This window comes from Balaenoptera physalus (assembly GCF_965194825.1).
Source record: "Balaenoptera physalus genome assembly, chromosome: 1".
Taxonomy (NCBI): Eukaryota; Metazoa; Chordata; class Mammalia; order Artiodactyla; family Balaenopteridae; genus Balaenoptera; species Balaenoptera physalus.
This window is the reverse complement of record NC_138882.1, coordinates 92,914,241-92,938,299: the sequence shown is the minus strand read 5'-3', so window position 1 is coordinate 92,938,299 and position 24,059 is coordinate 92,914,241. Positions and strand designations below refer to the sequence as shown.

General features: G+C 35.6%; 1 protein-coding gene across 5 annotated transcripts in view; it reads left to right on the top strand.

Moving 5' to 3' along the window:
• The window catches only part of MAN1A2 (mannosidase alpha class 1A member 2), a 182,467-nt gene that overhangs the window by 43,934 nt on the left and 114,474 nt on the right, over nt 1–24,059 (top strand). For all 5 annotated transcript variants that reach the window (XM_082458798.1, XM_082458797.1, XM_082458799.1 and 2 more), the window contains exons 2-3: nt 10,108–10,363; nt 18,891–18,987. In XM_082458798.1, the coding sequence (XP_082314924.1) occupies nt 10,108–10,363; nt 18,891–18,987 (353 nt within the window). The remainder of the gene's footprint in view (nt 1–10,107; nt 10,364–18,890; nt 18,988–24,059) is intronic.

Genomic DNA, 24,059 nt, shown 5'->3' with positions numbered 1-24,059 from the left:
TTATGAGGTGAGTTGAAAGTATTCCCTCTTCAATTTTATGAGCTTCTGTAAAACTGATACTAATTCTTCCCTAAATATTTGGTAGATTCACCAGTGAAACTGTCTGAACTGGAATTTTCTTTGTGGAAAAGTTTTTGACTACACATTCTATTTCTTTAATAGATATAGGCTATTTAGGTAATCTAGGTCTTCTTAAATTTACTTGAGTATTTTTTAATTTCTAACAAGGTGTGTAAATTGTTGAAATTTTGGTGTAACGTTGTTAGTGATAATCATTTACTATCATTTTAATATTTGTAGGATTGTAGTTATGCTTCTTTCATTGTGTTATTGTGATTTGTGGCTTTTCTCCCCCTCCCCTTCCTACTAGTATTGTCAGAATTAATCAATTTTTTTAATCTCAAAGAACCAGCTTTTTTATTGCTTTTTCTCAATCTTCTGTTTTCTATTTTTTCACTTTTATCTTTATTATTTCCTTTATTCTGCTAATTTTAGGTTTAATTTTTTCTTTTTCTGTTTTCTTAAGTTAGAACTTGAGGTCCTTCATGTGAGATCTTTTTTTTCTTTCCTAATATAGATTGGTTAATACTATGACTTTCCTTCTAACCTTTCTTCTATTTTTTAATAGAGGCATTTAGTGCTATGAATTTTCCTTTAAGGATTCCTTTATCTTCATCCACAAAATTTTGACGTTTCCATTTTCTTTTAGTTCAAGGCACTTTCTAATCCCACTTTTTTAAAAAAAACTAGCTTTATTGAGGTATAATTCACGTACCATATAGTCACCCACTTGTACTACACAATTCAGTGGTTTTTAGTATATGCATATATATATGCAACCATCACTACAGTCATTTAATTTTACTTTAGTTTTTTTTTGACCTATGATTATTGATAAGTGTATTACTTAGTTTCCAAGTACAGTTGGCTCTGGAACAACACGGTTTGAACAGTACAGGTCCACTGGTACATAGTTTTTTTTTTTTTAATAGTAAAAATATTACAGTACTACATGATTCAAGGTTGGTTGAATCCAAGGACGCAGAATGCGTATAGAGAAACCATGTGTATGGAGGGTTGACTCTTAAGTTATATGCAGATTTTTGACTGCAGAGAGGTTTGGGACCCCTAACTCCCTTTTTCAAGGGCCAACTGTATTTAGAGATTATCCAGATACCTTCATGTTATTGATTTCCATTTTAATTCTGTTGTAGCAAAAAACATACTTTGTATGGTTTGAATCCTTTTAAATTTATTGACTTGTTTTACTGCTCAGAAAATGGTCTGTATTGGTAAATGTTCTGTTTGCATTTGAACAAAATGTGTATTTTGCTGTTTGGGTAGTGTGTTTTATAAATGTCAGGTCAAGTTGTTTGATTTTTTTTTTTTTAATGTCTTTGCTGATTTTCTTCCTACTTCTTTTATGAATTATTGAGTGAAGGGTATTGAATATACATACTATATTGTGGATTTGTCTACTTTTCCTTTTATTTCTGTCAGTTTTACTTCATATATTTCAACTCTCTATTAGATATGTAATGTTTAGCATTGTTATATTCTCTTGCTGCTTTATTGACTCGTTATAAAACCCTTTTAATCTCTGCTCTGAAAGGTACTGTTTGATATCAATATAAGTTGCTCCCGCTTTTTAATAAACATCTTTATTGAAGTTTTCTTTACATACCATAAAGTTCACCCATATAAGTGAACAGTTAGGTTGGAGCATTAGCTGCCTCCAGTAGGTTGATGATTTCCAAATCCATGTCTTCAGACCTGGACGTCTTAACCTGTGTGCTTTGCTGACCTTTTAAACTTAGCATGTCTAAAAACCATATTTAATAATTCTTTCTTATTCTTTGCCTTTATTCCAAGTCACCTGTTCTCTAGTCTCTGTCTAGTTAATGGTACTCCTTTCTATTTAGTCACTATAGTGAAAACCTATCATCCTTAACTTCTTTTCCCTTTCATGTTTAATCATTTACCTAAACTTACTGGTCTTGACTTGCTAAGGTCACTGATATTTGGTCCTTCTCCACATCTACTCTAGATGGATTTTATTAGTTTTTGGTCATTTTTTGCCTGGGTGGCTACTGTGATCACCTGACTCCCTCTCATTCTGCCAGCCTTGTATCATCTCCCTTTCTGCCTCCTCCCCCAAGTCAATCCTGAGGAGGTGTTTTTCTGAAGATTTAAGTACAGGTATGCCATTTTCAATTAGAAGTATTTTAATGGTTTGCTTTTGTCCTCAGGTTGCAACACAAGTTCTATTCATGATTGAGCTTTTGTCTTCTCTGTCTTCCTTATTATGCCCAGTCTATTCTATGCTACTGCACCCTTCTCCACCCTGCATACTATACCCTAGTGGCCATACCAACTTATTTCCTAACTGGTGTATTGTGTCGCTTCTTCCATATCTTTGTACACTATCCCTTCTCTGCTTAGTATGTCCTTATTTTCTTGATCTGCCTGGCAAACTTGGTTTTTTCTTTTAATTTCTATTTGAAGATCATGCCTTTCTAATGCTATTTCCTATGTAAATCTGTTTTCAGGTTGTACTCGTGTGCTAATTAGAAAATGCCTGTGCTGTTAGATACCTCTTCTATCTAATCTATGGTCCCCTGGTACCTCACCTGTAGTTATTTACTTCCTCTGCTTTGATCTACCTGTTTGGTGCTTACTTTGTTTACATATTTATTAGATTGTGAACTCCTGTGGGCAAATAATGTGTCTTATTTTTCTTATATTCCCTGCATCTAGCTCAATGCCACTCACATTTGGTAAATATTTGTTGATTATCATTGAGTTAGGCTGAAGTTAATTCAATGACTGATAACTATTTAACCTGAAATTACCATTAATTCAAACTAAAATCCCCTAAAACCCAAGTTAGATTAATCTGTAACAGCTCTTTATGTAAATAAAATCTTTTAATAGCCACATAAATGACCTGTATCTAACTAAATTTAAGATAGAGACAGTGAGTTTGTGTTGATGGTTCATCAACTGCTTTATTAAAGTGAGAACACTAAAGAAGTTGGTATTTTGTGGGAGCTACATGACCAGAGTAATTGGATTTGGTGTAGAAGCTGAGGGTCAGTGAATTTCTCTGTGTTTTACCTTGAATTGCTTTCATCCTCTTTCAGGTGGCTGACAATTACTTGTATTGAGAAACAGTTGGACTTTTCTATTAACATGTTTTCTTAAGAATGGGATTCACTCTTATAGAATTTGTGAGCCCAAGTGTGATAGAATTTGTATTGTTTGGTTCTTAACTATAAATCAGTACACCAGAAGAATACATGATTTTGCTTAAAAGGGTAACATTCAGAAAGTTCTTTGTTATTTATATGACAATGTTATTCTGTGCAAATGGGATATATTAATTTGCTATTGCAAATCATCTTAGACTGTATTTGTGAACAACTCCCTTAAAATGGTTGATACCTCTTGGTTACTTTGAGTTTAAAGAGTTATTCATTGCGTTGAAGGAGTGACATTTCTCTTTGGAAGGGCTTAATTCCTTTAGGCACTTGCCACTGAGTTCTGTAGAATACTGTTATTTGAGTATTTTCTGTACTGGTTGCTCACTCTCCTATAGTTGTTTCCTAAAACCATTCTTGGCCTATACTTGTACATAAGTAGCTATTTACGTAACTGTTTCAACTATTTTTGTTGTGTTTTCCTGGATCCTCTGAAATATCTTTAAGGTGTTATTAAAATTTAGGGTGTTTGAAAGGTTATTTAGTATCTAACCTTGTTATTAAAAACAAGGGCCATTGTCTTTTATCTTTTAAAAGATAGAATTACATTGTTGATTTATTCAGCATTTTTTTAAAAGTCACTTCATAAGGGCTTTGGTGAGTTTTCATAGAATTTGGAGATTAGTAAGAGTCAGTTTAGTAAAATTCCCTTATAATGGTTGAGGGTAGTTAATATATGCCAAAGTCTTTAAGGGCTCTCATGTTTCTTAAATCTAGGTCAAAGAACAGGGCCTGGAAATCTTAGCAATGAAATAATGGATGTGAATGAAAGCTGATGTTAAAAAGTGTTTCTATCAATATGAGGAAAGAATGTTATCAACAGAAGTTTAAATGCTTGGAGTCTAGAAAGATGAGACCCAATGAGTAGGAAGAGAAGGAAATTACTGAGTACCTTCTGTCTGTTAGTTTGTTTCCCTTCCTTGTTGTACTTTTATTTATAATAATTTGTAGATTCTTTGGATTTTCTATATAAAAAGCATGTTATCTGTCATAGAAGGCATTTTTTTTGGAGCTTTAATTTTTTTCTTATATTTTAATCTTATTTTCATCTCTTGTTTTACTTTGCTGGCTAGAAGTACAATCAAATAGAAGTGTGATAGTGAGCATCCTTATTTGTTTCTCTCATTTTGAAGGAAACGCTTCTAAAGTTTCACTATGAAGAATGATATTTGCTCTAGGTATTGGAAGATATCTTTTATTAGATTGAAGTTCTCTTTTTCTCCTTTGCTGTAGAGTTTTAAGAATGGGTGTTGAATTTTGTCACTTTTCTGTTTCTACTTTGTACAGTTTTTCTTTAATAATAACTAAATTACGTGGATAGAATTTTCTGATGTTAAACTATTCTCACTTCTGGGATAAGTCCAATTAGTTATGATGAATTAATTTTTCTATTTTTTAAATGTTACTGATAACTTTGCTAATATTAAAAAAAAAATCTGTATTCATGAATGAGCTTAGCCTGTGATTGTCCTTTTTCCATGGTAATCATTCAGTTCTGTTTTGGGCATGTTAAATTAGAGGTGTTTGGCAAGTGTCTTACATGATGTTAGAAATTTGGATCTGGAGTACTTAGTAACATGGAAAAGGCTGACTATAAATATTTTGATATAATAGTTGAGGAAATACAGCTGGATGATGTTGAATAGGAAGGTATATAGAGTAAGAACAGAAACCTGGATGGAATACAACATTTTGGGGGTGCATCGATGATGGTAAAGCCAATGATTAGAGGCTTGTTTGAAAGGCAGGTGTGAGAAGGAGGGAGTTCAAAGGAAGGAAAAACTTAGCTATCAGTTTTTAACTGTGGTGGATAGAAGAGTGATGTGAGGTTAGAGAAAGTGGAAACAGCAAATGTAGTACTCTTTGAAAAAGTATCGTGGTAAAAGGAAGGAGGGGGACACCAATGAAGGTGGAGCTGGAGGCAGTTTTGAGGGAAGTTTTTATTTATTTAATTTTTTAAGGGTGGATGAGACTTCATGCTTGTAGGTGAAGAGTAAAGCTCTAGTAAAGAAGGATGCAGTGAATATAAAAGGGAAATGTATATTCACCTAAATTTTTGCCAAACAAGATTTCAATGTAATTTTATCTATTCTTCTGTAATCTAGGATTGTATTTGTCTTTCAGTATGTTTCCAAACATGGTTTATTTAAACACTCTAATTGGAGAAGGAAATGTATTACTTGGTTAGTTTATTTCTGGCCAATCAGCCCTCAGATACTAACGAGAGTCTCAGGGAAAGAGAACATCTAGGGTGGAGAGTGGCTCAGTAAAGACTAGGTCATTCACCAGCCATAAAAATCACAAAATAATAGTGGCTTAAGCTTAAGCAAAGTAGAAGTCTGTTTCTGATCTATAGGGCAGTTTCAGTTAGGGAAGCTGAAAAATAGAATTTTTATTTTGCAGGAGCATATGCTTAGCTAAAAATTGATGGCTCTAAGACTAAGGAGGAAGGGAGCAAGATATTGAGAGAAAGGTATCAGTGTCTACACAGTAGAGACAATCTCTTAAATAAAATTCATCTTTTATGTGAAAGGCAGTATTTGCATAGTTTAAGAAGTCAAAATGCACGTGTTTGTACCTAGGCTCTCTACTTACTAGCTCTGTGACCCTGAGCAAATTCCTTTTTCTCTTTGTGCTTTAGTGTTTTCCTAATAAGATGGAGAACAGTGTTAAATATAAGATGCCTCATAAATTGATATGAGGATTATATAAGATAATCTAAGTAGTTGACTAAGTCAGTGCCTGGTATATCTAACCCAACAACAATTATTAGTTTTGTCATTTGCCTTTGATTTTCAAGGATCAAGGGTGTGTGGAAGGAAAAAACAAAAACAAAACAAAACGAGACAACAACAACAACTAAAAAAACCCCAAACCTAATATTACTTATGGGATATCAAAAAGTGATTTAACTATTACGCATAGGATATAATTGAAAAAGTAATTTAAAATCTCATGAGAACCTGTAGATTTAAGATTAGTTTTTTTTTGGAAGCCTTTGATGGTGCCCAGAGTTAGCCAAACAGCAAAGTTTGAGGGCACAGTCCTCCACAAGACCACCCTTACTTCGGATACCACCTGAAATTTCAGGGGACTCCCAAAGCCACCCTCAGGTTTGATAATTTGCTAGGACTCACAAAAGTCACTGAAAGTTATTACACTCATGAAAGGATTATAGATTACAGAGAAAGGATGGAGTTTAAAATCAGCCAAGGGAAAGAAGCACATAGGATAAATTCTAGGAATGTTCCAAATGTGGAGCTTTTGGTGTCCTCTTCTTGTAAAGTCAGGACATTACTCTCCCAGCATCAATGTGTGACAGTATGTGTTGCCACCCACCTAAGCTCACGTGAGCTTTGGCGTCCAGAGTTTTCAAGGCATGATTAATTGATTTCCCACGTAGTTGAACTCAGTCTCCATGTTGGCTCATACTTTGTGACCCAGAACTCTTACCCTAAGTTGTATTGTTGGATTTTTTTAGCATGGCCAGCCCCCACCCTAGGACTATTGGATGTGGCCAACCCCATCCTAAAATCTGGTGTGGCCGGCACCCACCATAAACAAGGACATTTCTATGAAGTTTGACGGATTACCTCCCAAAACAAAAGCTGAGGACAAGGCCAGACTTCTCTTTGGGCAAGGCCAAATTCTTTACTACATAGAAAGATATAAGGCACTGAAGAAAAGCAAGAGACATTTGCAAATGGAAGTTCAACATGATTATCTGTTGAAGATATCAAAGTTAAAAAAAAATCTTAAAAACACGTAAGTAAAAGAAAGATCATTCAGGTGAAAATAAACATCCAGAACATTTGATCCAGCTGGTGTAATTTAAAATCTAGAAATTTGGGCACTAAAGCAAAATTCGAGGAGCTCCTTGAAAAGAGATCAAAATGAAAATAAAAATTTGAGATATATAGGGGAAAAAACTAGAAAGAAAACTCATGGTGCTACTAAATGATTATTGTGGAAAGATGTTCTTAAGGAAGAAAGGAAAAGCAGGAATAAAGTGCATTCTTTGGTAAGTTGTAGGGATTGCTGCATTCACTTGTATTTTGAAACAAAGAGATTGGAGGATTTGATATAATTAATGGTTTATGTTTGTATAGAAAATTACAATTTATTAAATACTTGTACTTACCTTGGATAAGTGTAGCCAAGTGTATTAGGATAGTATTATTTGTTTTCCTATTTTTATTGAAGAAAGTACTGATGTTAGAGGTTTTCGAGTGATTTGTGCCAGGTTGCTGAGTGAGTTTGGGGCAGAGCTGGAACTGGAATCCTTGTCTCCTGACTTTTTGCTTAAGTACTTCTACTTCAAGTACTTTTTTCCCAACTACAAAATGATTCTTCTTGGATCTGTTCTCTAGGCCTAGGCACAATGTTTTCTGTTGGTAAGGAGGGGGAGGGGGATTGGAAGGCGATTGGGTGGTACCTGCCTGTATTTACCTTGGTTATCTTATCTAAGACTTTATTCAGCCCCTGTCTGCTGCTGATGCCCTCATCTGCCTGAGTCTCCTGAACAGATCAGCCCAGGATTACCCTTGGATGCACACTGGGGCCAACCTTGGCTCCTCTCTGCCATACTTTTTTTATATCCAGTCTGTGCAGGCCCTATGGACTTTTTCTTGCTACCCAAATGACCTTGTTTGTCCCTGAGTCTCTGGCTCTGCTGTGATTCCTCCTCTTTTCTCTGTTTTCCTCATCAACCCCTTTTCACAGCAAGGTATCCAATTTTCTTTTTCTCTAAACATTTAACATTTTTTTTTAAATACTAGGCTGTGAATTGATTTTTTTCTCTCTTGATATACAGTTCTGTGATTTTCAGCACATGTTCACATTTGTGTAACCACTGAAATAGGATATATAACAATGCTATAATCCAGGAAAACTGTCCTGTATTATTCCCTTATAGTTAACCTCTCCCCTTATCCATAACTTGTGTCATCCACTAATATAGTCATCATCCTTCTATTTTTGTCTTTTTGAGAATGTCAAGTAAAAGGAATCATATAGAATGTAACTTTTGAGACTGTCTCCTTTCACTGACATAATACCTTTGAAATGCATTCAAGGTGTGTGTACGAATGGTTTCTTTTTATTGCTGAGTAGTATTCCCATAGTGTGGCTATACCACAGTATAAACAGTGGTTTGTTTAACCATTTACTTGTTGAAAGACATAACGGTTGCTTCCAGTTATTGCCTGTTATGAGTGAAGTTGCTATAAACATTTTTGTATAGGATTCCCCCCCCCAATTTTTGAAATTGTGGTAAAATATGCATAACATAAAATTTACCATCTTAACTATTTTTACGTGTACAGTGCAGTGGTATTAAATACATTCATATTGTTGTGCAACCGTCACCACTATCCATCTCCAGAACTCTTTTCATCTTGCTAAACTGAAACTCTATACCCATTAAACAGTAACTTCCTATTTTTTCCTTTCCCCTAGCCTGTTGCAACCACCATTCTACTTTCTGTCTCTATAAGTTTGACTACCCTAAGAATCTCATATAATTGGAGTCATATAGTATTTGTCTTTTTGTAACTGGCTTGCGTATAGGTTTTTGTGTGAACATAAGCCTTAATTTCTCTGGGATAAATGTCCAGGGCAATTGCAGGATTCTGTGATAGTTACATGTTTAGTTTTTAAAGAAACTGCTGAAGTTTTCCAAAGTGGCTGTACTGTTTTACAGTCTCACCAGCAATGTTGTAAGTCCAGAGTTTGAATTCAATTCCTGGAGAGGTAACTTTGGTGACCCCCTTAGAGCAGTCATCATTGGATGATTTGGAAAATAGTAACTACCACTCCTATATTCATTCATGTGGATTGGGGTGGAGGTGGAGAAAAGATTCAGGGCTGGGTAGAAACCCAGTAGGTATCTACTGCAGTAGTGGTTTCCAAACCTGTATGCACACCAGAATCATCAGAGGAGCTCTTAATAATACAAATTCATGGGTCTCATACAGACCTGCTAAATTGGAATCTGTATTTTTAACAAGGGCTCAAGAGAATTTTAAGTGGTCATGCTCACATCAGTTGGACCATTGTGTTACAAGATCTACGGAACTTCCAGAATTTTAGAAGTGTATGATGTATATTTAACAAATAAAAAATTTCCCATCCTCTTACCTTTTCTGCTTCTCTCTCTTTCTTTGACCCTACGTTTATATTTTGTCCCCTCTTCACGTCAGCTTATGAAATGCTCTTATTTATTTATTTACTTAAGCTTTTTTCTTTATTTTTAATTGAAGTGTAGTTGATTTACAATGTTGTATTAGTTTCTGGTGTACAGCAAAGTGATTCACTTATACATATATATATTCTTTTTCATATTCTTTTCCATTACGGTTTATTATAGGATATTGAATATAGTTCCCTGTGCTAACCTGTAGGACCTTGTTGTTTATTATTTGGTCCCCTCTTGATACTTATTTCTATTTTTTATTTTCTCTCCCCCATCTAGTTTTTCACTGGTCTCTCTTTTCTCTCTCTCTCTCTCTCTTTTTTTTTCCTCATGTGTCTACTAATAAGTTATTGATTAATAAGTTAATTAATAAGTTAATAAGTAAGTTATTGATTGCTATTTTCTGTTTTCACTTGGCCCTTAAATTGTAACTTTCTAGGTTCCCTTTTTCTCCACTGTGTGAGGTGGTTGCTCTTCAGCATCTAGAGCTCATTTTCTTTCTCATACTAAGATATATTTATCCTCTTCTTCAGGGAGGTAGATCCAAGTCTCTCTCACGGATCATTTTTTTAAATGGCAGGAGTAGAAAACAACTATCAGGGTTTGGTGGAGGAAACTTTAAGTTTTATGTTTATTTTTCTCCTCTTCTTATAGGGAAGAAGAAGAACGTTTGAGAAATAAAATTCGAGCTGATCATGAGAAGGCTTTGGAAGAAGCAAAAGAAAAATTAAAAAAGTCAAGAGAGGAAATCCAAGCAGAAATACAGACAGAGAAAAATAAGGTAGTCCAAGAAATGAAGACAAAAGAGAAAAAGCCAGTGCCAGCAGCTCCTATACCAAACCTTATAGGAACACATGGTGGAGACCCAGAAGATAATGACCTAAGAGAGAAAAGGGAAAAAATTAAAGAGGTAATAATCTGAGATTTGTGATATGGGGTGGTTATGGATATGGATATGTGTTTGGCTAGATTTAAATGATCTGTCTATCTGTCTGTCTGTCTGTCTGTCTATCTATCTATCTATCTATCTATCTATCTATCTATCTATCTATCTATCTATCGGGCTGGCCAAAGGTTCCTTTGGTTTTTAAGTAAAAAAAAAGACACATTTTTCATTTACACCAAGAACTTTATTGAACAATGTATTCACCGTTTTGTTCCACTACCTTCTGCCATTTTTCAGGCAACTTCATAATTCCATCTTCCCAAAACTTTTTATCTTTTTGAGCAAAGAACTATTCCAGGTACCTTTTACAGTCTTATGGGGAATTGAAATTTTTTCCATTAAGAGAATTGTGTAAAGACTTAAGTAAATGGAAATCAGAGGGTGCAATGTCTGGTGAATACGGCGGATGAATCAGAACCTCCCAGCCAAGCTGTAACAGTTTTTGCCTGGTCATCAAAGAAGCATGTGGTCTTGGGTTACCCTGATTGAAGACTATGCATTTTCTGTTGACTAATTCCGGATGCTTTTCATCGAGTGCTGCTTTCAGTTTGGTCAAATTGGGAGCAGTACTTGTTGGAATTAATCGTTTGGTTTTCCGGAAGGAGCTCGTAATAGAGGACTCCCTTCCAATCCCACCATATACACAGCATCACCTTCTTTGGATGAAGACCAGCCTTTGGTGTGGTTGGTGGTGGTTCAGTTCACTTGCCCCACAATCTCTTCTGTTCCACATTGTTGTACAGTATCCACTTTTCATCGCCCATCACAATTTGTTTTCAAAACAGAACATTTTCATTATGTTTAAGTAGAGAATTACTATGTGGAAATATGGTCAAGAAGTTTTTTTTTTTTTTGCTTAACTTATGTGGAACCCAGACATCAAAGCGATGAACACAACCAAGCTGGTGCAAATGATTTTCAATGCTTGATTTGGATATTTCGAGTATGTCGGCTATCTCCTGCGTGGTATAACATTGATTGTTCTCAATTAATGTCTCGATTTGATTGCCATTAACTTCAACTGGTCCACCCAACTGTGGAGCATCGTCCAGCGAGAGATCTCCAACATGAAACTTCACAAACCACTTTTGACATGTTTGATCAGTCACAGCACCTTCTCCATACACTGCACAAATCTTTTTTTTGTGTTTCAGTTGCGTTTTTACTTTTCTTGAAATAATAAAGCATAATATGCCAAAAATGTTGCTTTATTTCTTCCATCTTCAATATTAAAATGGCTGCACAAAAATTCACCAGTTTTTTTTTTTTTTTTTTTTAATGCACACTGACATGAGAGCTGTCACCATACAATCTAATAAAATTGTTTGGAATGAAGTTAAAGACAACTAAGCGCTACTAGAGCCATCTTACAGAAGAAACTGAACGAATCTTTTGGCCACCCAACCCAGTATCTATCTGTATTTGTACCATCTATGGTGTCATATTTTGATCTTGTTTGTTTTGAGGTCAAAATTGTAGTTCAGTTTGCAAGTTGGCGGTGAGAGCTAAAACTCTCTTAATATCGATTATAATTATAGAATACTTAAAATTTTTGATATAATGTTGTTTGGATAGTTACATTACTCACCCTGTGTTCAGAGATCTTTTGATGTTCAGTATTTTATAAATAATGTAGAATAGATCCATAACAATTTATCATTTAATAAGAAATTTCTTAAGTGTTTAGTTACTAGGAACTCTGCTAGATATTATGTAAATCTTCTCATAAACATGTTTCTGAAGAGTTAACATTATGTCTGCCGTCTTTCAAGGAACCTGTTGTGATACCACTTAACCATACTGCAGATTAAGAACACATCCTTCCAAAGAATCTCAGTGGATTGAAGAGTAGGGAAGGATTGATTTCAACATTTTTGAAATTTCTTTTGGTCTCAGAAGTCTGTCAATTTGTTATTCTAGGAGTTATTTGGAGGTAAAGAGAATACCAGAGGGAGAGGAAATCTAGTGAATATTTTAGTAGAACTTTGTTAATTAGAACTCCTGCTAATTCTGGGTGGAGTTTGTAGTTGTACTGCTTATGAAGAAAAAGACTTTGTTAGAGTGTAATAGCATCAACAATATTTCAAATCTATTGTTCATCATAAAATAAGACAATAAGTTTAGTTCAAATAGATATCTATTTGGATATATTCTAGTAATGAATATGGAAGATTTGCAGGTATTTTAAGCGTGGCCTTATGAATTGGTATAAAATATGTCCTCTGATTTACCTCACCTTTGGATTGTATGTTTTATACTCAGGCTGCTTGAGGCACTTTCTTTGGACAGTGTTGAGGACTTTGACACATTTCTTTTCAGATGCCTGACCTATTTTTTAGATGTCATTAGAATTTATTGAAATACTGTCTGATGTACATAATAATTCAGATAGGTAACAGTGTGTGTTGAGAGGACCCAAGACCACCCACAGGCTCAGTGATTCACTGGGAGTACTCACAGAACTTAGCAAAACTGTTGCCTTCATGGTTTTGGTGTATTCAGCTGAAAACATACAGATTAAAATCAATAGAAAAGGCACATAGGACGAAGTCCAGTAGAGACCAGGTACAAACTTCTAGTTGTCCTCTCCCAGTGGAGTGATACGGACAGCGCTTAATTCTTCCAGAAATAATTTGTGGCAATGTGCACGATGTATTGCCAACCGAGGAAGTTCACCCGAGCCTTGGTGTCCAGATTTTTTATCAAGAGTTCATTATGTAGTGTTGGCTAATCTTAGTTCTTCAGCCCCTCCAGAGGTCATGCTGATACCTGTGGTTCAAGGTCCCCACCATAAATCACGTTTTAGCATAAACTATCTGACATGGCCCAAGGCTTCACGTAAACAAAGATACTCTTAACAGGCAGGATAATAAACGTTTAGAGGTTACTTTCCAGGAGCCTGGTACAGGCCAGACCTTTTTTGAGGATGTGCAGGGTTTGGACAACCAGACCTGCTAAGTGAATCCTGTAGAGCATACCATATTATCCAGGGTTCTTGTAAATTAACATACAACATATTAAGAATCCCTGTGTAGGCTCCTGTTAAACATTATGGTTACTGACTTAGTAAGCAGAGAAAGTTGGGATCTAAGCCTGCAGGGGAAGAAGCTAACAAGAGGCAAGGTGATGTGAATACCTGCAGAATATCTGAAAGTTTCAAGAATTAGAAACACCATTTACCTCTGAAGGCAGGGGTATAAAATAGAGCTGGAAAAGGATTATTTGAAAGTTTTTAAAGGAGCTCTTAAACCTTAGATCCCTAGTTCTCTAGCCTAAGCATCCTAGTTGCTGTCCTCCCTTCCCCAAAAGAAGACCAGAAGTTTACTTTTGGATGGATGAATTAGGGAAGATCTAGATTTTGGGAATACCAAGTATGGCTGAGGGGAAAGGGCAGAGGTCATTCTAAAAAGTGAAGTGGCCATAAAAAGAAAAGAAATGAAATTGAGTTATTTGTAGTGAGGTGGATGGACCTAGAGTCTGTCATACAGAGTGAGGTAAGTCAGAAAGAGAAAAACAGATACCGTATGCTAACACATATATATGGAATCTAAAAAAAAAAAAAAAAAAAGTCATGAAGAACCTAGGGGCAAGACGGGAATAAAGACACAGACCTACTAGAGAACGGACTTGAGGATACGGGGAGGGGGAAGGGTAAGCTGGGACAAAGTGAGAGAGTGGCATGGACATATATACACTACCAAAGGTAAAATAGATAGCTAGTGGGAAGCAGCTGCATAGCACAGGGAGATGAGCTCGGTGCTTTGTGACCACCTAGAGGGGTGGGATAGGGAGGGTGGGAGGGAGGGAGACGCAAGAGGGAAGAGATATGGGGACATATGTATATGTATAACTGATTCACTTTGTTATACAGCAGAAACTAACACACCATTGTAAAGCAATTATACTCCAATAAAGATGTTTAAAAAAAAAAAAGCGAGTGGTAGGGTTGGAGGGAATTAAGTGAAAAATGGATTCTGAATATTGAGACAACTTTATCCTGCTCAACTCTTCGAATTCTGGCAGCCAGGTTTATTTTCAATAAGCAGGAAAATGAAGGACTTCTCTCTGGGGAGACTTGACTGGCCCAAGAAGAAAGACCTAGTCTATTCCTCAGTGAAACACCCCTGGGTTTCACCTGAGCTCCCTAAGATGAGGCTCAGTCAATAAGTCTTGCCTCTTCACTGACAGCCTTTGATTATCTTGTAAGTGCTTCACTCAAATGTGAAGAGCAAACCACGGATCACTAGACATGTAAGGAAAGTTTCTTACATGAGTCAAATGGAAGACAGGAATTTAGAGGATACAGAAACCATACAGGGAGCAGAATACATATATCAAAAAAGAATTAATATCTTCAGGATGCCAAAAAATTAAATTCATAAACTGAGAATAAGTTATAAAAGGAACATTTACAGAATAAGAAAGTTCTTGGAAATTAAAGATATTGATACATTAAAAAATTCAGTAAAAGAGTTGGAAGATAAAATTGAGCAATTCTCTTGGAAGGACAAAAGATTAAGAAAACAAGAAAAATGATAAGATCAATCTGGAACATCTAACAAGTGATTAATTAGGAGTTTTGGGAAAAGAACAGGGGAAATAGAGGGGAAGAAGTCAAAGAAACAATTCAAAGGTTCCTACTGAAATTTTAGAAAGAGAGGCATAAAAAACAGATCCTAGAAGTTTACAGAGGAAAAAATAGTTTCACCCAAAAGATTTAGATTGTACATAATGGCACATTAGATTCCTCAACAATAATATTAGAAATTGGAAGAGAATGGAGCTAAGGCTTAGGAAGAATTATATATATTCAGCCAAATTATGAATCAAATCTGAGGGTAAAGATATTTTTAGATGTTTTCTCAGATTGCTACTGGAAAATATGCTTCAGCATAAAAATAGGAAGATAAGCGATTTTGGAAACAGGATCTGTCACTAGAGAGAGAAAGGAAGGTCAGTCTCAGGATTCAGCAGGATGATGGCTGTGCTTCAGGTTGAGAGAATGGAAGTCCAGGTTAGAGTTAGGAGGATAGAGAGCCTCAGGAAGGATTTATCAGAGAATAAGATGGAACTGATGGTTTATCTGATGTGTTTAATTATATTGAGACAAGTTTTGAAACTCAAGCATAATTTGGAAGTAAATTAATAATTGTTACATTTAAAACTACATCAACAAAAATACCCACCAAACTTCAGACCGGTAGTTAACAGCAAGGAAAACAAAAGTTGAACAAAATAATATAGTAATTGTAAGAAAAACATGTCGTTAACTACATTGGAAGGATGTGAGCCAGGGAATATATGTGGGGAAGTTTATGTGGAGGTGAGCTGATAGTGTATACGAAAGCTAAATTATCCTAACTATAGGGGAATATAGTAAATAGCTAAAACTTTTTTTAAAATCAAGAAATAGCACTAAAACATGTACTTAGAAATACAGTGGTAAATAGAAAAACAGGTGAAAGAATCTAAGTAATTGGCTCAGGAAAGTGGAAGGAAAGGAAAGTGGGGAAGATAGGACAGGCTATTAGATTTTTTAAAAATTCAACTTTATTGAGACATAATTTATGTACAATAAAATGTATTTATTTTAAGAGTATAGTTTGATGAGTTTTGACAGATGTATATACTTGTGTAACAACAGTGGCGATCAAGCTGTGAATAGGTCCATAATCTCAAAATGGTTTATTTGTGCCCCTCTTCAGTCAGTCTACCCCATTCCTTGGCCCCAGGCAACTACTGGTCCGCTTTTAATCATTATAGATTAGATTTGTCTTTTCTAGAGTTTCAGTGAAATGGAATCGTAAGGTATGTGATATTTTGTTTCTGGGCTTTGGCTCAGCATGTTTTTGAGATTCATCTATGTATATTGCAATAAAGGTAATTTTATTTTCTTCGTAGTATTCCATTGTATGGCTATACTATGATTTGTTTTATTCATTCACCTGTTGAACATTTGTTCAACCTTTGGTCCAGTTTTTGGCTGTTATGAATAAAGTTGCTATGTACATTTGTGTACAAGTCTTTTTGTGGGCATATGTTTTAGTTTTAGTTTTGACATTTCAGTCTGTGATCTGTTGTGAGTTAATTTTTTTTGTTTATTGTGTGAAGTAAAGGTTGTGCTTCATTTTCTCCCCATAGGGCTTTTTAGTGTTCCAGCATTATTTGTTGAAAAGATTATCCTTTCTTGATTGAATTACCTTGGCACTTTTGTTCAAAATCAATTGACACAGTCAGCAGATGTTGAGTCTCTTTCTGGACTCATATCTATTTCATTAATCTATATTCCTGTCCTTAATGAGAATGTGACACTGTGTTGATTAACTTTTATAGTTAAGTTTTGAAATCAGGTAAGTCCTCCAACTTTGTTCTTTTAAAAATAGTTTTGGCCATTCTAAGTCCTTTGCCTTTATTGAATTAGCTTTTCTGTGAAAATAAAAGGTTCCTGGGATTTTGATTGGGATTTCATTGAATCTGTAGATGATTTGGGAAGAATTGTCATCTTAACAGTATTGACTTTTTCATTCCCTGAGCATATCTGTCCACTTATTTAGGTTTTCTTTAATTTCTCTCAGCAGTGTTTTGTAGTTCTTAGTGTATAGTTCTTGCACATGTTCTATTTCATGTTTTTTGATGCTAGTATAAATGGAATTGTTTTTGAATTTCCATTTCTGTTCATTGCTAGCATATAGAAATATAATTTATTTTAGTTTGCTGAACTTGTATCTTATTTACTGAAGTCATCTTTTAGTTTTAGTGGCTTTTTATTTTAAGATTGCTTAGGATTTTCCTTGTACATAGTCATGTCATCTGTGAATAGAGGTACTTTTCCTTTTTCCTTTTTGATTTTTATGCCTATTATTTCTTCTTATTGCCATGGCTAGGACTTTCAGTACTTTGTTGAAAAGAAGTGGTGAGAATAGATGTACTTGATTTGTTCTCAACTTTAGGAGTAGGGTCTTCTACCATTAAGTATGATGTTAGCTGTAGGTTTTTTTGAAGATGCCCTTAATTAAGTTGAGGCTGTTGCCTTATAGTTGTAGTTTACTGAAAGTTTTTTTCATGAATTGGTATTGAATTTTGTCAAATGTTTTCTCTACATCTAAAAAGATGATTGTATGATATTTTTCTGTTTATTCTGTTAACATGGTGAATTATAGTGATGGGTTTTTGAATGTTAAATTAGACTTATATTCCTGGGTTAAACTGCTCTTGGTCATTGTGTAGTATCCTCTTTATATATTGTTACATTTTGTTAAGGAATTGTTAAGGAATTTTGCATCTGTGCTTTTGAGATATATTGGTTTTTAATTCCCTTGTAATGTCTTTGCTTAGCTTTGGTGTCTGAGTAATGCTGGCTGCAAAAAACAAGTTGATAAATTTTTTAATGAATATTATATTTGATATACCACAGGCTACTATTACATAATTCAACTAATATATAATTAAATACTCTGCTATTGTGTAGCTTAGTACTCCCTGGCTTGTTAAGAAACTCAGTTCAAACTAATTGATATAAAAATATTTTTTAGCTTAGGGGCTCTAAAGTAGAGCTTCAAGTTTGGCTGAATCCAAGTCTGTAGATGTTATTGTCAATAATATGCATGTCTTTTTCTGTTTTCTTTTGTTATTTAGTTTCTACATGTTGGGAGAGAGTTAGACCCCATCAGCTCCAGGATTATATACTACATAGATCTTGAGATTGCAAAATGAGAGTCCCTCTGTCTGCTGGTGTCTATAACAATATGTATGAAAGGACTTGATAGCCTTTATTTGAGTCACATGTACTCAATCACTTTGTGTAGGTCAGGGGTTGGCAAACTACAACCTGCTGGCCAAATTCGGACTACTACCTATTTTTAAAAAATACAGTTTAATTGGAACCCAGTCATGCCCATTTGTTTATGTATTGTCTAGGGCTGCTTTTATTTTTTAAAAATACAGTTAAATTGGAACCCAGTCATGCCCATTTGTTTATGTATTGTCAGGGCTGCTTTTATGCTGCAACAGCCGAGTTTAGTAGTTGCTATACATACTTATGGACTGCAAAGCCTAAAATATTTACTTTATAGGAAGAGTTTGCTGATCTTTGGTCTAAAGGTTATGGATACTCTAGCCAGGCTGTGTTAATTGGTTGTGGAATCAGAGCTGCTTTTTGACAGCTTTGTCATAATCACAGTGAGGGAAGGAGAGCCGTTTCCAAAAGGATTGGCAGTTCCTAAAAGGAAAGAATGCCAAATAGACACCTTTCTCACCAATAAAAACAGTTTTTGTATTACACCTCATTTTTTGTTCTGTTGTGTAGACTAAAGGTAAACATGGTTATGTGTGTTTTCACACTGATACAGGTGTTAATAGAATAATATACTAAAGTAGGAGATACGGGAGAATGTGTAAGGATATAGTAATAGAATCTCTAAATTATGTGACATATAAAGATAACAGTCTGTGAAAAATATAAATTGATGGGTTATAATTTTTCCTTTCTCAGATGATGAAACATGCATGGGATAATTACAGGATATATGGATGGGGACATAATGAACTGAGACCTATTGCAAGGAAAGGACACTCCACTAATATATTTGGTAAGTTTACTTTTTCTTTTTTTTTTTTTGAATTTTATTTTATTTATTTTTTTATACAGCAGGTTCTCATTAGTTACCCATTTTATACACATCAGTGTATATATGTCAATCCCAATCTCCCAATTCATCACACCACCACCACCCCCCAGCCCCCCTGCCACTTTCGCCCCTTGTTGTCCATATGTTTTTTCTCTACATCTGTGTCTCAATTTCTGGCCTGCAAACCAGTTCATCTGTACCATTTTTCTAGGTTCCGCATATATGCGTTAGTATACGGTATTTGTTTTTCTCTTTCTGACTTACTTCACTCTGTATGGCAGTCTCTAGATCTATCCATGTCTCTACAAATGACCCAATTTCATTCCTTTTTATGCCTGAGTAATATTCCATTCTATATATGTACCACATCTTCTTTATCCATTCGTCTGTCAATGGGCATTTAGGTTGCTTCCATGTCCTAGCTGTTGTAAATAGTGCTGCAATGAACATTGGGGTGCACGTGTCTTTTTGAATTATGGTATTCTCTGGGTATATGCCCAGTAGTGGGATTGCTGGGTCATATGGTAATTCTATTTTTAGTTTTTTAAGGAACCTGCATACTGTTCTCCGTAGTGACTGTATCAATTTACATTCCCGCCAACAGTTCAAGAGGGCTCCCTTTTCTCCACACCCTCTCCAGCATTTGTTGTTTGTAGATTTTCTGATGATGGCCATTCTAACTGGTGTGAGGTGATACCTCATTGTAGTTTTGATTTGCATTTCTCTAATAATTAGTGATGTTGAGCAGCTTTTCATGTGCTTCTTGGCCATCTGCATGTCTTCTTTGGAGAAATGTTTATTTAGGTCTTCTGCCCATTTTTTGATTGGGTTGTTTGTTTTTTAAATATTGAGCTGCATGAGCTGTTTATATATTTTGGAGATTAATCCTTTGTCCATTGATTCATTTGCAAATATTTTCTCCCATTCTGAGGGTTGTCTTTTCATCTTGTTTGTAGTTTCCTTTGCTGTGCAAAAGCTTTGAAGTTTCATTAGGTCCCATTTGTTTATTTTTATTTTTATTTCCATTACTCTAGGAGGTGGATCAAAAAAGATCTTGCTGTGATTTTCAAAGAGTGTTCTTCCTGTGTTTTCCTCGAAGAGTTTTATAGTGTCCGGTCTTACATTTAGGTGTTGAATCCATTTTGAGTTTATTTTTGTGTATGGTGTTAGGGAGTGTTCTAATTTCATTCTTTTACATGTAGCTGTCCAGTTTTCCCAGCACCACTTATTGAGGAGACTGTCTTTTCTCCATTGTATAGCCTTGCCTCCTTTGTCACAGATTAGTTGACCATAGGTGCGTGGGTTTATCTCTGAGCTTTCTATCCTGTTCCATTGATCTCTATTTCTGTTTTTGTGCCAGTACCATATTGTCTTGATTACTGTAGCTTTGTAGTATAGTCTGAAGTCCAGGAGCCTGATTCCTCCAGCTCCATTGTTTTCCCTCAAGACTGCTTTGGCTATTCGGGGTCTTTTGTGTCTCCATACAAATTTTAAGATTTTTTGTTCTAGTTCTGTAAAAAAATGCCATTGGTAATTTGATAGGGATTGAATTGAATCTGTAGATTGCTTTGGGTAGTATAGTCATTTTCACAATATTGATTCTTCCAATCCAAGAACATGGTATACCTCTGTATCTGTTTGTTTCATCTTTAATTTCTTTCATCAGTGTCTTATAGTTTTCTGCATACCGGTCTTTTGTCTCCCTAGGTAGGTTTATTCCTAGGTATTTTATTCCTTTTGTTGTAATTGTAAATGGGAGCGTTTCCTTAATTTCTCTTTCAGATTTTTCATCATTAGTGTATACAAATGCAAGAGATTTCTGTACATTAATTTTGTATCCTGCAACTTTACCAAATTCATTGATTAGCTCTAGTAGTTTTCAGGTGGCATCTTTAGGATTCTCTTCAAACAGTGACAGTTTTACTTCTTCTTTTCTGATTTGTCATGTCATCTGCAAATAGTGACAGTTTTACTTCTTCTTTTCCAATTGTATTCCTTTTATTCCTTTTTCTTCTCTGATCGCTGTGGGTAGGACTTCCCAAACTATGTTGAATAATAGTGGCGAGACAGGACATCCTGTCTTGTTCCTGATCTTAGAGGAAATGCTTTCAGTTTTTCACCATTGAGAATGATATTTGCTGTGGTTTTGTCATACATGGCCTTTATTATGTTGAGGTAGGTTCCCTCTATGCCCACTTTCGGGAGAGTTTTTATCATAAATGGGTGTTGAATTTTGTCAAAAGCTTTTTCTGCATCTATTCAGATGATCATATGGTTTTTCCTCTTCAGTTTGTTAATATGGTGTGTCACATTGATTGATTTGCATACATTGAAGAATCCTTGTATCCCTGGGATAAATTTCACTTGATCATGGTGTATGATCCTTTTAATGTGTTGTTGGATTCTGTTTACTAGTATTTTGTAGAGGGTTTTTGCATCTATGTTCATCAGTGATATTGGTCTGTAATTTTCTTTTTTTGTAGTATCTTTGTCTGGTTTTGGTATCAGGGTGATGGTGGCCTCATAGAATGAGTTTGGGAGTGTTCGTTCCTCTGCTATTTTTTGGAAAAGTTTGAGAAGGATGGGTGTTAGCTCTTCTCTAAATGTTTGATAGAATTCACTGTGAAGCCATCTGGTCCCGGACTTTTGTTTGTTGGAAGATTTTTTTTTTTTTTTTTTTTTTAAATTTATTTATTTATTTATTTTTGGCTGTGTTGGGTCTTCGTTTCTGCGCGAGGGCCTTCTCTAGTTGCGGCAAGCGGGGGCCACTCTTCATCGCGGTGCGCGGGCCTCTCACTGTCGCGGCCTCTCCCGTTGCGGAGCACAGGCTCCAGACGCGCAGGCTCAGTAGCTGTGGCGCACAGGCCCAGCCGCTCCGCGGCATGTGGGATCCTCCCGGACCGGGGCACGAACCCGTGTTCCCTGCATTGGCAGGCGGATTCCCAACCACTGCGCCACCAGGGAAGCCCTGTTGGAAGATTTTTAATCACAGTTTCAATTTCATTACTTGTAATTGGTCTGTTCATATTTTCTATTTCTTCCTGGTTCAGTCTTGGAAGGTAATACCTTTCTAAGAATTTGTCCATTTCTTCCAGGTTGTCCATTTTACTGACACAGAGTTCCATGTAGTAGTCTCTTAGGATGCTTTGTATTTCTGCAGTCTCTGTTTAACTTCTCCTTTTTCATTTCTAGTTTTATTGATTTGAGTCCTCTCCCTCTTTTTCTTGATGAGTCTGGCTAATGGTTTTTCAATTTTGTTTATCTTCTCAGAGAACCAGCTTTTAGTTTCATTGATCTTTGCTATTGTTTTCTTTGTTTCTATTTCATTTATTTCTGCTCTGATCTTTATGATTTCTTTCCTTCTGCTAACTTTGGGTTTTGTTTGTTCTTCTTTCTCCAGTTCCTTTAGGTGTAAGGTTAGATAGTTTATTTGAGATTTTTCTTGTTTCTTGAGGTAGGCTTGTATTGCTGTAAACTTCCCTCTTAGAACAGCTTTTGCTGCATCCCATCAGTTTTGGATCATCTTGTTTTCATTGTCATTTGTCTGTAGGTAGTTTTTGATTTTCTGTTTGATTTCTTCAGTGATCTCTTGCTTATTTAGTAACGTATTGTTTAGCCTCCATGTGTTTGTGTTTTTTACGTTTTTTTCCCTGTAATTGATTTCTAATCTCATAACATTGTGGTCAGAAAAGATGCTTGATATGATTTGAATTTTCTTAAATTTACTGAGCCTTGATTTGTGACCGAAGATGTGATATATCTTGGGGAAGGTTCCGTGTGCACTTGAGAAGAAAGTGTAATCTGCTGTTTTTGGATGGAATGTCCTATAAATATCAATTAAATCTACCTCGTCTATTGTGTAATTTAAAGCTTGTGTTTCCTTATTAATTTTCTGTTTGGATGATCTGTCCATTGGTGTAAGTGAGGTTTTAAAGTCCCCCACTATTATTGTGTTACTGTCAATTTCCTCTTTTATAGCTGTTAGCAGTTGCCTTAGGTATTGAGGTGTTCCTATGTTGGGTGCATATATATTTATAATTGTTATATCTTCTTCTTGGATTGATCCCTTGATCATTATGTAGCGTCCTTCCTTCTCTCTTGTAACGTTCTTTGTTTTAAAGTCTATTTTATCTGATATGAGTATTGCTACTCCAGCTTTCTTTTGATTTCCATTTGCATAGAATATCTTTTTCCATCCCTTCACTTTCAGTCTGTATGCGTCCCTAGGTCTGAAGTGGGTCTCTTATAGACAGCATATATATGGGTCTTGTTTTTGTATCCATTCAGTGAGTCTGTGTCTTTTGGTTGGAGCATTTAATGCATTCACGTTTAAGGTAATTATCAATATGTATGTTCCTATGTTCCTATGTATGTTCCTTAATTGTTTTGGGTTTGTTATTGTAGGTCTTTCCTTCTCTTCTGTTTCCTGCCTAGAGAAGTTCCTTTAGCATTTGTTGTAGAGCTGGTTTGGTGGTGCTGAATTCTCTTAGCTTTTGCTTGTCTGTAAAGCTTTTGATTTCTCCATCGAATCTGAATGAGATCCTTGCCGGGTAGAGTAATCTTGGTTGTAGGTTCTTCCCTTTCATCACTTTAAATATGTCCTGCCATTCCCTTCTGGCTTGTAGAGTTTCTGCCGAGAAATCAGCTGTTGACCTTATCGGGGTTCCCTTGTATGTTATTTTTTGTTTTTCCCTTGCTGCTTTAAATAATTTTTCTTTGTGTTTAATTTTTGTCAATTTGATTACTATGTGTCTCGGCGTGTTTCTCCTTGGGTTTATCCTGTATGGGACTCGCTGCACTTCCTGTACTTGGGTGGCTATTTCCTTTCCCATGTTAGGGAAGTTTCCAACTATAATCCCTTCAAATATTTTCTCGGCTCCTTTCTCTCTCTCTTCTCCTTCTGGGACCCCTATAATGCTAACGTTGTTGTGTTAATGTTGTCCCAGAGGTCTCTTAGGCTGTCTTCATTTCTTTTCATTCTTTTTTCTTTATTCTGTTCCACAGCTGTGAATTCCCCCATTCTGTCTTCCAGG